At 35.1% G+C, this 13,436-nt stretch overlaps 1 protein-coding gene across 1 annotated transcript in view; it reads right to left on the bottom strand.

The window, feature by feature from the left end:
* Positions 1 to 2,583: 2,583 nt before the first annotated feature.
* Positions 2,584 to 13,436, bottom strand: part of CBX2 (chromobox 2) — a 32,419-nt gene continuing 21,566 nt past the window's right edge. Inside the window, exons 4-5 of the mRNA XM_015819905.1 lie at positions 4,318 to 4,387; positions 2,584 to 3,933 (exon numbers count right to left, since the gene is read on the bottom strand). Of these exons, the coding sequence (XP_015675391.1) occupies positions 2,584 to 3,933; positions 4,318 to 4,387 (1,420 nt within the window). The remainder of the gene's footprint in view (positions 3,934 to 4,317; positions 4,388 to 13,436) is intronic.

The raw sequence follows: 13,436 nt of genomic DNA, 5'->3' as shown, positions 1-13,436 counted from the left end.
CAGCAGTACACATCAAGAGGAGTAGGCGTAAGGAACTAGAAGCACTGTTTGCAGAAGACTCATTCAGTGCACTCTTACAACCCGGCATATCAAATTTAAATTACAGCTCTATGGAAGCAAATCTCACAGACTTCCTTCGAATTGTTTTCTATGTGAGTAAACTTTGGTGAAAAAGATAAACTTCCATTTCAATTTATTTAAAAAAAAATCATACTAGCTAATATAAGCATGAGCAACACTTTTATCCCTGATAAATTTGCCATCTTGCCTTTTCTTAGCTTCACAACTCGTAAGGCTGTAGCGTAAAGGATCAGCAATACAAAAGAGAAACTACAAGAAAGAGCAAGGAAAGTAGTAAGCTAAGCCAATGCTTCAAATGATCCAAAAGCCTGGAAACCATTTTCACATTACGAAATACAACAAAGTTAACTGTGATCTCAACATAGTTTTGAACAAAACCTTTGCATCGCTTTACCATAGAATGGGTCTGATAAACAGTGATCCAACATCACATACTTTATGACTTCGAAAGTTGCAAAAATACCCATTTCAATAAAATTCCCTATAATCAGTTTAACATTCCCTGTTTCTACCTGTTTCTTTTTACTGAGAATGCTATAAGTATGGAGACTTATCACAGAAGCGCACTGTTAGAACACAGTCAAATTCTAGCAGAGCTTGACTGTCAATTGACTTGACAGAGCTCAGTGCTGCCCAAACCTAGACCATGGCTTTTGACCAACAGGAAGCACCTGTTCTGAGAGAAATAACAGAAACTAAACTAAACTAAATTAAATATAGGTTCAAGGTGTTTACACTCCAGTCTATCCTCTCTGGTTTCCTACATTAGCTTCCCACTCAAGGTAATGATAAAGCCAGCCTTTGCTGGAGCAATAAAACAAAGAGAGATTTCAATCATTTCTGCCCTGTAGCGATGCCCTGTAGCAGAATTTAATTGGGAGATAGGACATAGGTAGAGATCAAATAAAAAAAGTAAATGGCAGTTTGTATCACAATGTTATCTTGCCATCTGCAATAATTTTTTGTAGTTATTGCAGGTAAAAGTAGAAAGATATCACCAACAGAAGAGAATATTTGTACCTCAGGATCAGACTGTGGAGTCCTAGATGCTCTCTGAGTTTGGTTGTTTGCTTGCAGATGTTTCATTCTCTGACTACGTAACATCATCAGTGCTAGTGACTCTGGTGTTTGCCCCATGTTTCTATACAGTACACTAATTTGTCCTGCCAGTATTGATGGGGTGTTGTGATCCCATACTCAGACAGCAAACACCATACTCCCTAGCACTGATGATGTTACGTAGTTTGGTAATGAAATGTCTACAAGCAAACAACCAAACTCCCAAACTCAAAAGAGCATTTCGGCCTACAGAAAGATAACAATTGCATAGAAACCTCAAAAACCTGCTTTCTGATTCCAAAGATTCTCAACTCATTTTGAACAGCACCCATCAATAGTATTTCATCTCACATTATAAGGCATCTTATGCTTATAAAATCTCTACATCAGCAAAATCTCTAATTTTGCTTTCTTCCCATTTCTTCTGTGTAAGCAACAGCATACAAAATGTGTATGTGTGCATGTGTACGTGAACACGCTGGTAACTCACAAGTGGTCTCAACCATATAAGCATATAGTAATTTCTCAGAACACATGGCTTATTTAAGCAATGGTTTACACATATCACATTTTACATGGAACTGGTTTCCATATAGAATTTTCCAATATCTAAAAACTTCCTGAATTACATATTTGTGTGTACACTCATATACACTCAGATGTTGAAAAGGAGACAGCATTCTCCTCTGAGTGACATCTGCTGACATTTGGCAAGTTGAAAAACATATTGTCTTCTCAAGTTCTTGAGAACATTGTTCTGCAGTTCTCCAAGGTTGATTTCCTATATCTGTTGATATATTTGGCAGGTTGAAAAGCATACTTTTTTCTCAAGTTCTTGAGACACTGGTCCAAACAAGTGAATTGCTATTTCTGAAGCTTCTAGAGATCAATGCTCGACCTGAACCAAACTCACTTAATAGCTGTCAGTCCCAGCTCCAAACCAATGCTGTCTTATATATCATACCCTCTAGTTTCCAAAGCAAGTTGGAAGTATGTCTTACATACATTCCCTTAAGACAAACTTTTTATATGGCCCTTGGCAGGTATCCTAAATATAGATCTGTTCACAAATTTTCAAACTAACATAATTAGTTCTAGGAGCTTAGAAGTGTTGAAACTTCATCATTTGGAAGAAAAAATAAGGAACTATTTTTCTTAGAGAAACTATTCAGGAGAATGAATATATATGTATATGAATATATATTTGTTCTCTTGAATGTTAAAATCCTCTGGTATTTCAAATCATACAGCTAAAGTATTCAAGTACAGCAAAGCATGGGGTTGTAGTTTTCACTACACTCCTCTGAATTGGCAAGTAACACGAATAAAGCCAAAAGAGTCCCTAAGCTTATTTCTCTGGTTGCTAACTACTGTGATTTGTTTCTCCTTCTAATATCCAAGAGTCAAATGAGACGGAGAAAGAATGCTTATCTGCCTTGGAGCTCAATAATGTCTTAGGTTAAAAAAACCCACACTTGTTGGAGACTCCTTAACAGTTACTGTGATCAAATTAGCTGTCACATCTGTGACAAAAACATGTTCAATAAGACTCCGGGTAGGTTTCCAATCCTGGCTAGTCTGGATGGAGAGAGATGTATTCTGGTCTCCTCCAGGAAAAGAAGCAGAATCTCTGTCAGAATCAGAGCTAGTCTCCTCTTCTCCGGTGCTCCCTTCTGACATGCCTGAAGTCTTGTCTTTTGTGGGACATACCTCCTGGGCACAGGTGGTATTACTCTTGGTGGTCCCATCTCTCTCACTAATAGATGCTCTTTGTGCCGGTTTCTCACCTTTGCAAGGATCTGCATCTGTTGATGTTGCCCCTGTGTTGGCAATGTTCTGGCCACTCCCAGGCCCGCTGCCCTTGGATACGTTTGTCTTCGTTGCTAAACTGTTGCCACTGCCTTTGCCAACTGCCCCGCAGCCATGGTGAGAAATATGGCTACCGCTGGTGGAGTTTGGCCCATTCTTCACACTTTGAAGATTTAAAGCTTGTAGGTTGAGCTCTTGGTTGCAAGCTGGCTGGTTGCTGGGCGAGCCAGAAGGAACTTTGTTGCCATTGTGCAAATTCCCTGTCTTTTGTTCCCCCAAGGAATTGCCACTCGGTCTCTTGGTCACTTTGGATCCTTGCACAGTCAATTCCAAGTTTCCGGAACCCTTCTGGTTTTTTAGTTTTAAATCCAAACCTAGGTTGCTCTTGCAGGCCATAGCTGACTTCAGAGTCAGTCGTCCCACTGCAGAGGCATCTGCAGAGCTCTGGTTCTGTGACATCCTACTCATATAATGGACAATGGAGCTTTGCCAGCTGATACCGCAATTTGGGCTTCCGACTGTAGAATTCTTCACTATGCTGGAGAGGTTATCATTGGAGGATGCTCCAGAACAAAAGCCACCAAAGGCACCTTGTGCTTCCTTCATGTGGGATTTAAGCATGGCAATGCCAGAACTTTGAGCATTGTGTTGTGGCTGCATCTTGCTTGCCAATTTGCCCCCCCCTCCCCCTCCTAACTCCTTTCTACTTGTTTTAAGCACCTTGGTTAGGTTGACTGTCCTCTTGGCTGCCTTCTGCTCTGGAGGCAGTGGCTTCCGCCCACGTTTCTTCCTAGCTGAGTCCTTGTTTTCAGGTTTGGCAACTAAAATCTGAGCTTTCTTTTGAGGCACTGGGTGACTCTCCCTGTTCCGCTGGCTTCTCTTTGTCTCAAGGTCACTTTCCTCCTCTTCATCAGAAGAGGAAGTTGAAGATGAGGTGGAGGATGAAGAGCTGCTGGATTTGCTCCTGGAGGGGGCTTCAGGTTCCTTTAAATAGGAGACAGAGCAGAATGACAGCAACATGAATACGACCCACTTACTCAATAATCTTGCCGAAATTCTATTTTCTTAAAAATAAAATTTACACAATCAAATTTTCTGGATAACCGTTTACTTTTCAGAGCCAACAGAATTTGCTTTTATAATTTGCTTATTATATTTTATGTAAAAGTTTCTTGCTACAGACTTGCATTTTCCTAAGTAAAATTAGATGTTGCCAATGATAAATAATTATTGACTCCAAGTGATAGGAATCAACAAGATTATACAAGAGATTACCAAGCACCATAGCAGATGAAGTCCAGCTATCTACAAGTAAGAATGCTCCCATGACTGTAATTTCAATGGGTCCTATAAATCACCATTACTTACAACATTTTTTCTTGGTCTGCCTCTGGGTCGTTTGCCTCTTTTCCGATTTTGTACCTCTTTTTCATGTTCCCTGGGAAGACAGAAAGTTATCCTCTTACTTTTATTTTTCAGCAGAAGATGCCTATTTTTGTTTTCAGACAATTTCACTATAAATTTCACAGGAATCTTGCGATCCATCCAGAGTGAAATCTTTGTCACTACATATGAATATGGATTACCAGCACAACACAAATTTGATCGTTTCTTAATATTATAAGAGTATGCTGTATCACATATCACCAGAGTTGAATTGATAGAAGTTGGTCACTGCTATTCCTTAGTTACACTTTAATGGATCATTCTGTGGATCACTTCTGATCCAAGTTACTTAAGAAGAGATAATACGACTTTATAAAACAGTATAGGAGGTTCAAAAAACACATGTCTTTAGTTAATAAGACCAAAACGACGGAACTTTTCATATAAAGATTACACTTATCGTGTTAAAATTTACATACTTACTAATAAGAGAAATCTCTTTACAAATTCTATTTTATAACTGAAATGAAGCCTGACACTGACATTTTAACCAGTGATACGCTTGACTATGTTTAATTTTTGTTTCTATGCATTTTGTACATTTTCAAAGAACACTGATGTAAGTATACAACAGCTACAAATAAAAAAACGTATTACATATCAAATGTACACACAACATATGCAGAAAGATCCGATCAAAAGTAATGGTGATTTTACTTAGATGCAAAACAGAGACAACCCAATAAACAAAAAACTATTAAAATAATTCAATGTGGAAAATTGCTACAGAAGTCCAGTAACTGCACTAGATTTCAAAAAATCAATGTTTTCAAACAGGAAGATCAAATCTATCCAGAATATTTGGGATTACCCAAAACCACATTAGAAGCTCAGCTTGCATCTCTACAGCAAGCAAAAAAATAAATATACCTAATCCAGAGGTATCGAAGAAATGGTAAAAAGAAAATGGAAGTTTAACATATGCTTGCATAAGGCAATATATTCACTGGATTACAAAGAATTATTAGGGAAAGATAAGGACTTTGCAGAGTCACTTAATGATACTTTACACCTCTCTTTGTTATGGAAGTAGATTGGATGTACCTGCCAGTAGTTATATTTTCAAGTTGGGAATCCAGGGAAGAACTATTAGAAAATATTACAGAAATAAAATTTGAAAGTACTGATGTTATAACAGAAATATTAAAATACTTTATAGTATCTTTAGCAGAGATTTCCAAAGCGGTCAATGCAATATTCATATTAAGAAGTGCTGCAGAGAAAAAGGCTAAATAAAATGTAATACCTATTTAGAGTAAATCATTAGAAAAAATATTTCAAATATTTGGGACTTTTAAAAAGTTATTTTGAGAGTCTACAGGCAATATTTAGAGGTGTAGTGAGTGATGTGATATTGCGTTATTAACTCTTTGTATGAAGTGCACCGGTGGATACAGCTGATCCAGCAGATACTGTTTACTTGAGCTATCAAAAGATGTTTGACGAAGTCCCTTATGAAAGATTCCCAAGAAAATATATCAGCTGCTGGAGGTAAAGAGTGGTCCCTCTTTGGTAACCTTTGGGAAAATGATGCTGGACAAGAGTGGATTGTTTAACCTACTACAGCTTCCTTACATTGTTAAGTCTAAAGATCCATGGTGCCTCCTCCAAGAGCAGGCCACTGGTTTTGGGGGAGCAAAACAAGGATGAATCAGTATGTATTAGTAGGAATCCCAGAAACAGGACCCACCATTTGAGAGATAAACCTAACACAGACGGACATTTGTACCAATCCTGGGACTGGCATGGAGTTTTGATTCCTCAGAGACACCAAACACATATAACTGCCTTTATATGTTCTCAGACCTTTAGCAATTGTCTGGTCTCTTCCAGGACTGCCTTATGCAAATTGTTCCAATATTTTTTCCTGGTAAATAGGGATAAATTTTCCTTTACCTTTAAAGTAATACTGGAACTATTTATTTTGATAATGTCCGTCTTTACAGGTAGTCCTTGACTTACAACTATTTGTTTAGCAATCACTGGAAGTTACAACGGCAGCAAAAAAAAAAGTCACTTAAAAAAATCACTTCTCAAACTTACAACTGTTGCAGCATCCCCAGAGTCAGGCGGCACATATTTACAATGTTTACACTGTTCCAGTGTAGCTGAGATTCCATTCCAGTTGAAATTTAAACATCTCAACAAATTCATATTATCATTCATGGAAATTTGCCTAAGCTGTGCGAGATTCAAAAGGACACAAGACAAGAATGTCCTTTATCTCCTTTGCTTTCTGTTTTAGTCTTGGAGGTTTTAATTAGAGACATNGGCACATATTTACAATGTTTACACTGTTCCAGTGTAGCTGAGATTCCATTCCAGTTGAAATTTAAACATCTCAACAAATTCATATTATCATTCATGGAAATTTGCCTAAGCTGTGCGAGATTCAAAAGGACACAAGACAAGAATGTCCTTTATCTCCTTTGCTTTCTGTTTTAGTCTTGGAGGTTTTAATTAGAGACATCAGAAAAGATGAAAAAACATTGAATGTAAAGATTAAAAAAGAAACGCACGAATGGGGAGCTTTTGCTAATGATTTAGTTTTGTTTCTACAAAACCTCCAAAATGGAATGGAATATTTAATGAATGACTTTGGTGCCTTAGCTGGCTTGAAATTATATAAACAAAAAACCAAAAATGTTGGTTAAGAATATAACTGTACAAGATCATGAAATTTTAACAAGGAAGTCAGGCTTTAAGGTAGAAAAATGTCAAATATCTAGGCGTTATATTATTAATACAAATTCTAAATTATTTCAGAGTAATTATGTGACCTACAATCAGTCCTCAAACTTACAACTGTAGCAGTATCCTCATTATCATGTGGCATGTATTTCTGAAGTTTACACCATTCCACCTCTTACCCAATTAGCCATTTTCTCTTACCAAAAAACAATTTTAATACTGTAATAAAAAGATTACTATTCAACCACAGCTTACAGGTGAGATCTAGGCAACGGGTAGCATACAAATTTAATAAATACATACAATAAAAAGTCAGCATTCTTCAAATTGGAAAGCAAATGTTTCTTTTAAGTACATGAAACTGAATGTATTTAGTTCCTTTTAAATGGTACATACAGAAGCCTAAATATTAAAAATGCAAGAAAATGAAATTGTTGTCTAAAAAAAATGATTAGTGCAGCATTCTATAACCACATCCCCAAAATTTATACCCATAGATGTTCTGAGATTGCAGTCAGATTAATAAGTAACCATCAAACAACACAGACGAGATGTAGAAACGTTCGTTCTACACTGAGTTATTTAGAATACATGGCAGAAAAATCACAGTATGAATACAGACAACCCAACTGATTTACATAAAACACTGGTCCATGTTATTGTTTCACTATTATTGCTTTTGGAATATTATTACAATGGAGAATTTTTATTTTTTAATGAAAACAAAATGCATATTGTTTAATATTAATATACATTAACACATCAACATTATAATTTTGATAATATATTGCTCAAAATAAAAATTTTGATAAGCAAGCTACTGCTGCAGATCTGATATACAGTCTTCCTTCTAACGTTGTATATTATAAGTCATCACAGGAGTCCATAGTTATTATTACCGGTACTTATTTATTAAACAAATTTATATGTCTTGATAATTTTTAAATACTAGGGGCATAGCTAAGATATATATTTATGTGTTTAACTTGGTAATCAATATGGAATTAGATTAACAGAAGTCAATTTCAGCCCCACAGGTGACAACAGAAGGACCTGTTTTTCCCACAAAAATCCCTGTTCCAACTCCTGAACAGAATCTCCAACGGCAAGGCAAATGCAACCAGCCATTTGGAACATTCCCTATGATAGGGAATGCATTGACAACCTCTGCAACTTTAAGCTGTGTGGACTTCCAGAATTCCTCAAGCCAGCACTCACAAATGACCTAGATAATTTTCCTGTTTTGGATTTACAAAAGAGACCTGTTAAAGCTTTAATTTTTTTTTGTGAGAAGGGACAAATAAAAACATGAAAAGAAATAAAGCTTTATGACATTTTCTGACAGGATGAAAGATCAAGATTGTTAAAGAAAAAAGGAAATATAAAGTTGTTTTATTTGAGCACGGTTAAAATAGATATACTGTTACCTACACAATGACTTTTAAAGCAGCCTCAATTCTACAAGCTTCTACATTATCCTGATGCCTCAGTTTTAAGGATTTCCCTCATTAATAGATTTTTTAAACAGCCACACCTCCCCCTCCCCAATATGTTATTGCAGACATTTCATTACCCAAATTAGGTAACCTCAGTGCTAAAAATCAAATCATATAAAAAGCTTTCTCAGCATCCAAATAAATTATAGTTGTTGGATTCTACTTAATTTGTAGTAGAGCACAAACATAATTAAAAACCTGATTATGTCAGAAGCTTGAAATTCCTGTATAAATCTTGCCTGGGCTATAATCTACAGACTAAGGCAGTTATTAAAATTTTAGCATTCATATCTATCAAATAAATATAATTAGAATACATAGTTGAATCCATGTCTGGCTTGGAAACAGCTATAATATTTATCTCATTAACAGGAAAACAGGAAGTAGATTTGCAAAAAATTGATGAAGATCTACAAAAGCAACAATTACCAAAACTTTCACAAGCTTAGAGACAAACTATGAATGAACCTATAACAACTTTTAAAATATCAGACACCATTAAAAAGATAAAAATAGGTAAAGCACCAGGTCTGGATGGACTCTCAAATCAAAATTATAAATGCTTTAAAGACAATTCTTACAATCACTGAAGGATGCAATGAACATTACTTTGCAGGACTCTACAATGCCTCAGTCTTGGAAAGAAGTCAATACAGTTTTATATTGAAGACCAGGATGTGTCTCTAACAAAAAAATATGGACCAATCTCATTGTTAAATAATGATTATAAATCTTTTACTACAATATTGGCTGAAAGATTGAAAAAGATTTTACAGATCTTTATTCAACTTCAATCTAGTTTTTTGCTGAAAAGACAGCTGAATATTTACAATATGTAGCATTAATATTTTTGGATGTGGAGAAAGCTTTTGACTAATTTGAGTCTTTATGTTTAAATTTTTGGAAGATATGGATTTGGAGGAAAAAATCATTTAAATGGATTTATAGGTGTCAACAAACATATATTATCATTGGAGATTTGCCTAAGCTATGCAATATTCAAAAGGGCACAAGACAAAGTTATCCTTTATCTCCTTTGCTTTTTATTTTAATCTTGGAGGTTTTGAATGGAGACATCAGAAAAAATGAAAAAAATGTTGGGTGTGAAAATTACAAAAGAAATGTATGAACTGAGAGCTTTTGCTAATGATTTAATTTTGTTTCTACAAGACCCCCTCAAAATTTGATATTCATAAATATTTTTATATTTAATTGATTAAAAGAAATGGAATGACTTAGAACCTTAGGTGCCTCAGTTGGTTTTAAAATAAACAAAAACCAAAAAATGTTGGTAAAGAATATGACTGCACAAGATCATGAAATTTTAATAAAAAGTCAGACTTTAAGGTGGAAAAAAGGTCAAATATCTAGGGGTTATATCGACTTAATACAAATTTTAAATTATTTCAGAATAATTATGTCACTGTTTGGGATGACATTAAAAAGGACTTATCAAAGATAAATTGAAGTTATTGTTGTTGGGTACAATTTCTGTAGTTAAAATGAATGTTTTACCTAAGAGGTTGTTTTTATTCCAGATCTTACCAATATTAATGATCAGTGCTCCATTTAAGCAATGGCAAAAAGATATAGCAAAGGAAAAATCTGAGAATCAACTATAACTTGTTGCAAGATGCGAAAGACAGAAGAGGTCTACCAGAATTAAGATTATAGTTTGGTGCTTGCTGTTTGGTTTGGATGGAGGATTGGCTGACCGTAAAAAATAAGATTATTAGACCTGGAGGACCATGAATTGAGGTTTGCGTTGAAAGGCCATGAATCGAGATTTGGGTGCATTGTCTAACATTAAACCATTACATTACATTGGGTCTCACACAGCTAAGGTAAATGCAGATTTCAAGAATAATTTTGTTAGGTGTGCCATTCTAAAAAAATTGGAATAAATATAAAATAAGTTTCTCTCTTAAGATACCTTTTTGGTTGTCACCCCAAGAAGCCATTTTTTAAAGAAAAAAAATGACAATTAGACCAATCTGGTGGACCTATGATGAAATAATATGTTTTATTCAAGGTAAAGAACTTAAGTTAGAAAGATGTGCTTTCCACTGGTTCACATATTTACAATTAAAAGAAAGACTTAACTTAAATATGAAATAACTTAAATCTTATATCCTAACTTAAATAAGAAGTTTGAGTTTGTAAAAAGGGAATTTGAAATTGCATTGTATGCTAACGATGAACAATGTTATTCCTAAAGTCTATAAAATGTTGTTGAAATTGAATTTGGGAAATGAGTTTGTTAAACATTCTATATGATCTCATGGACAAAGAATAGGAAGACATGGACAAATGGATTTAAGTTTACATTGAACTATAAACTGAAAAAAACCTTTTATACAACAATGCATCACTGAAGTTTAACACCTGAGAGATTTATAGATAAAGAGAACTTCAAATGTATGTTAGAAATGTAATGCTTTTTTATCATCTCTCATGGACTTGTTACAAAGCAAAGAAATACTGGGACCAGATCTTTAATTCATAAGATTTTTAAAATAAATATAAAACTGAAATCAGAAGTCTTTCTTCTAGGTTTAATAAGGAATTTGAAAGAAAATTTGAAATTTTATTATTATATATGTTAACAGTGGTGAGAAATTTATTTGCACAATGATGGTAAGACACATTGATTCCCACAATGGAAAAATGGACAGTGAAGGCGATGTAGTTTGTGGAGATAGCAAAATTGACTGTTTTAATTAGACAGAACTTATATAGCTTTGTTTCCACCTGGAAAACACTTCTCGAAAGGAACAGGGGAAAAAAATATGAAAATTTGATTTTATAATAATAATAATAATAAATTTAATTTATATGCCGCCCTTCTCCCAACGGGACTCAGGGCGGCGCACAACATATTTAAAACAAAACATAAATACATTCCCCCCCGATAAAACCGAATTAAATCAAATTTTAAAGTTGTGTCTCTGTCGAATTGTTAAAAGATAAACCCCAAATAAAATCCTCCCTAGGTCAGGTCCGNTAGTGAAGACTAGGTTCAATGAATTCTTCTCTATTATGCTGAAATATTTTGTCATATCCTCCAAGTTTTTTGTGTACAGAAATCAATTATTCTGGTTTTGCTGCCTTGAAAAGTATATTTCTAATGTGAATAGCACAATTTTAAATGTATGAATGATTATTCTCTTTAGAGAAATGTTTAAGATAAAATATTGACTTTAAAAGCCTGACACTGACATTTTAACCGGTGATACACTTGACTATGTTTAATTTTTGTTTCTATGCATTTTGTACATTTTCAAAGAACACTGATGTAAGTATACAAGAGCTACAAATAAAAAAACGTATTACATATCAAATGTACATACAACATATGCAGAAAGATCCGATCAAAAGTAATGGTGATTTTACTTAGATGCAAAACAGAGACAACCCAATAAACAAAAAAACTATTAAAAGAATTCAATGTGGAAAATTGCTACAGAAGTCCAGTAACTGCACTAGATTTCAAAAAATCAATGTTTTCAAACAGGAAGATCAAATCTATCCAGAATATTTGGGATTACCCAAAACCACATTAGAAGCTCAGCTTGCATCTCTACAGCAAGTAAAAAAATAAATATACCTAATCCAGAAGTATCGAAGAAATGATAAAAAGAAAATGGAAGTTTAACATATGCTTGCATAAGGCAATATATTCACTGGATTACAAAGAATTATTAGGGAAAGATAAGGACTTTGCAGAGTCACTTAATGATACTTTGCACCTCTCTTTGTTATGGAAGTAGATTGGATGTACCTGCCAGTAGTTATATTTTCAAGTTGGGAATCCAGGGAAGAACTATTAGAAAATATTACAGAAATAAAATTTGAAAGTACTGATGTTATAACAGAAATATTAAAATACTTTATAGTATCTTTAGCAGAGATTTCCAAAGCGGTCAATGCAATATTCATATTAAGAAGTGCTGCAGAGAAAAAGGCTAAATAAAATGTAATACCTATTTAGAGTAAATCATTAGAAAAAATATTTCAAATATTTGGGACTTTTAAAAAGTTATTTTGAGAGTCTACAGGCAATATTTAGAGGTGTAGTGAGTGATGTGATATTGAGTTATTAACTCTTTGTATGAAGTGCACCGGTGGATACAGCTGATCCAGCAGATACTGTTTACTTGAGCTATCAAAATATGTTTGACGAAGTCCTTTATGAAAGATTCCCAAGAAAATATATCAGCTGCTGGAGGTAAAGAGTGGTCCCTCTTTGCTAACCTTTGGGAAAATGATGCTGGACAAGACTGGATTGTTTAACCTACTACAGCTTCCTTACAATGTTAAGTCTAAAGATCCATGGTGCCTCCTCCAAGAGCAGGCCACTGGTTTGGGGGGGGGGGGAAACAAGGATGAATCAGTATGTATTAGTAGGAATCCCAGAAACAGGACCCACCATTTGAGAGATAAACCTAACAGAGACAGACATTTGTACCAATCCTGGGACTGGCATGGATTTTTGATTCCTCAGAGACACCAAACACATATAAACACAGCCGCCCTGAGTCCGCAAGGAGAAGGGCGGGATATAAATGTAATTAATAAAATAAATAAATAAATAACTGCCTTTATATGTTCTCAGACCTTTAGCAATTGTCTGGTCTCTTCCAGGACTGCCTCAGGACTCAGGCTCAACCCCTCCAAGACCGAGTGGCTGTGGCTGCCGGCGCCTCGGCATAGTCAGCTGACCCCATCGCTGACTATAGGGGGCGAAATCTTGGCCCCCTCAGAGAGGGCCCGCAACTTGGGAGTCCTCCTGGATCCACGGCTGACATTGGAAGACCATTTGTCGGCCGTGACCAGGGGGGCGTTTTATCAGGT

This window comes from Protobothrops mucrosquamatus, unplaced genomic scaffold (genome assembly GCF_001527695.2).
Source record: "Protobothrops mucrosquamatus isolate PMUCROS unplaced genomic scaffold, P.Mucros_1.0 scaffold1015, whole genome shotgun sequence".
NCBI classification, from domain to species: Eukaryota; Metazoa; Chordata; class Lepidosauria; order Squamata; family Viperidae; genus Protobothrops; species Protobothrops mucrosquamatus.
The sequence above is the reverse complement of the archived record's forward strand: the minus strand, read 5'-3'. Positions and strand labels throughout refer to the sequence as shown.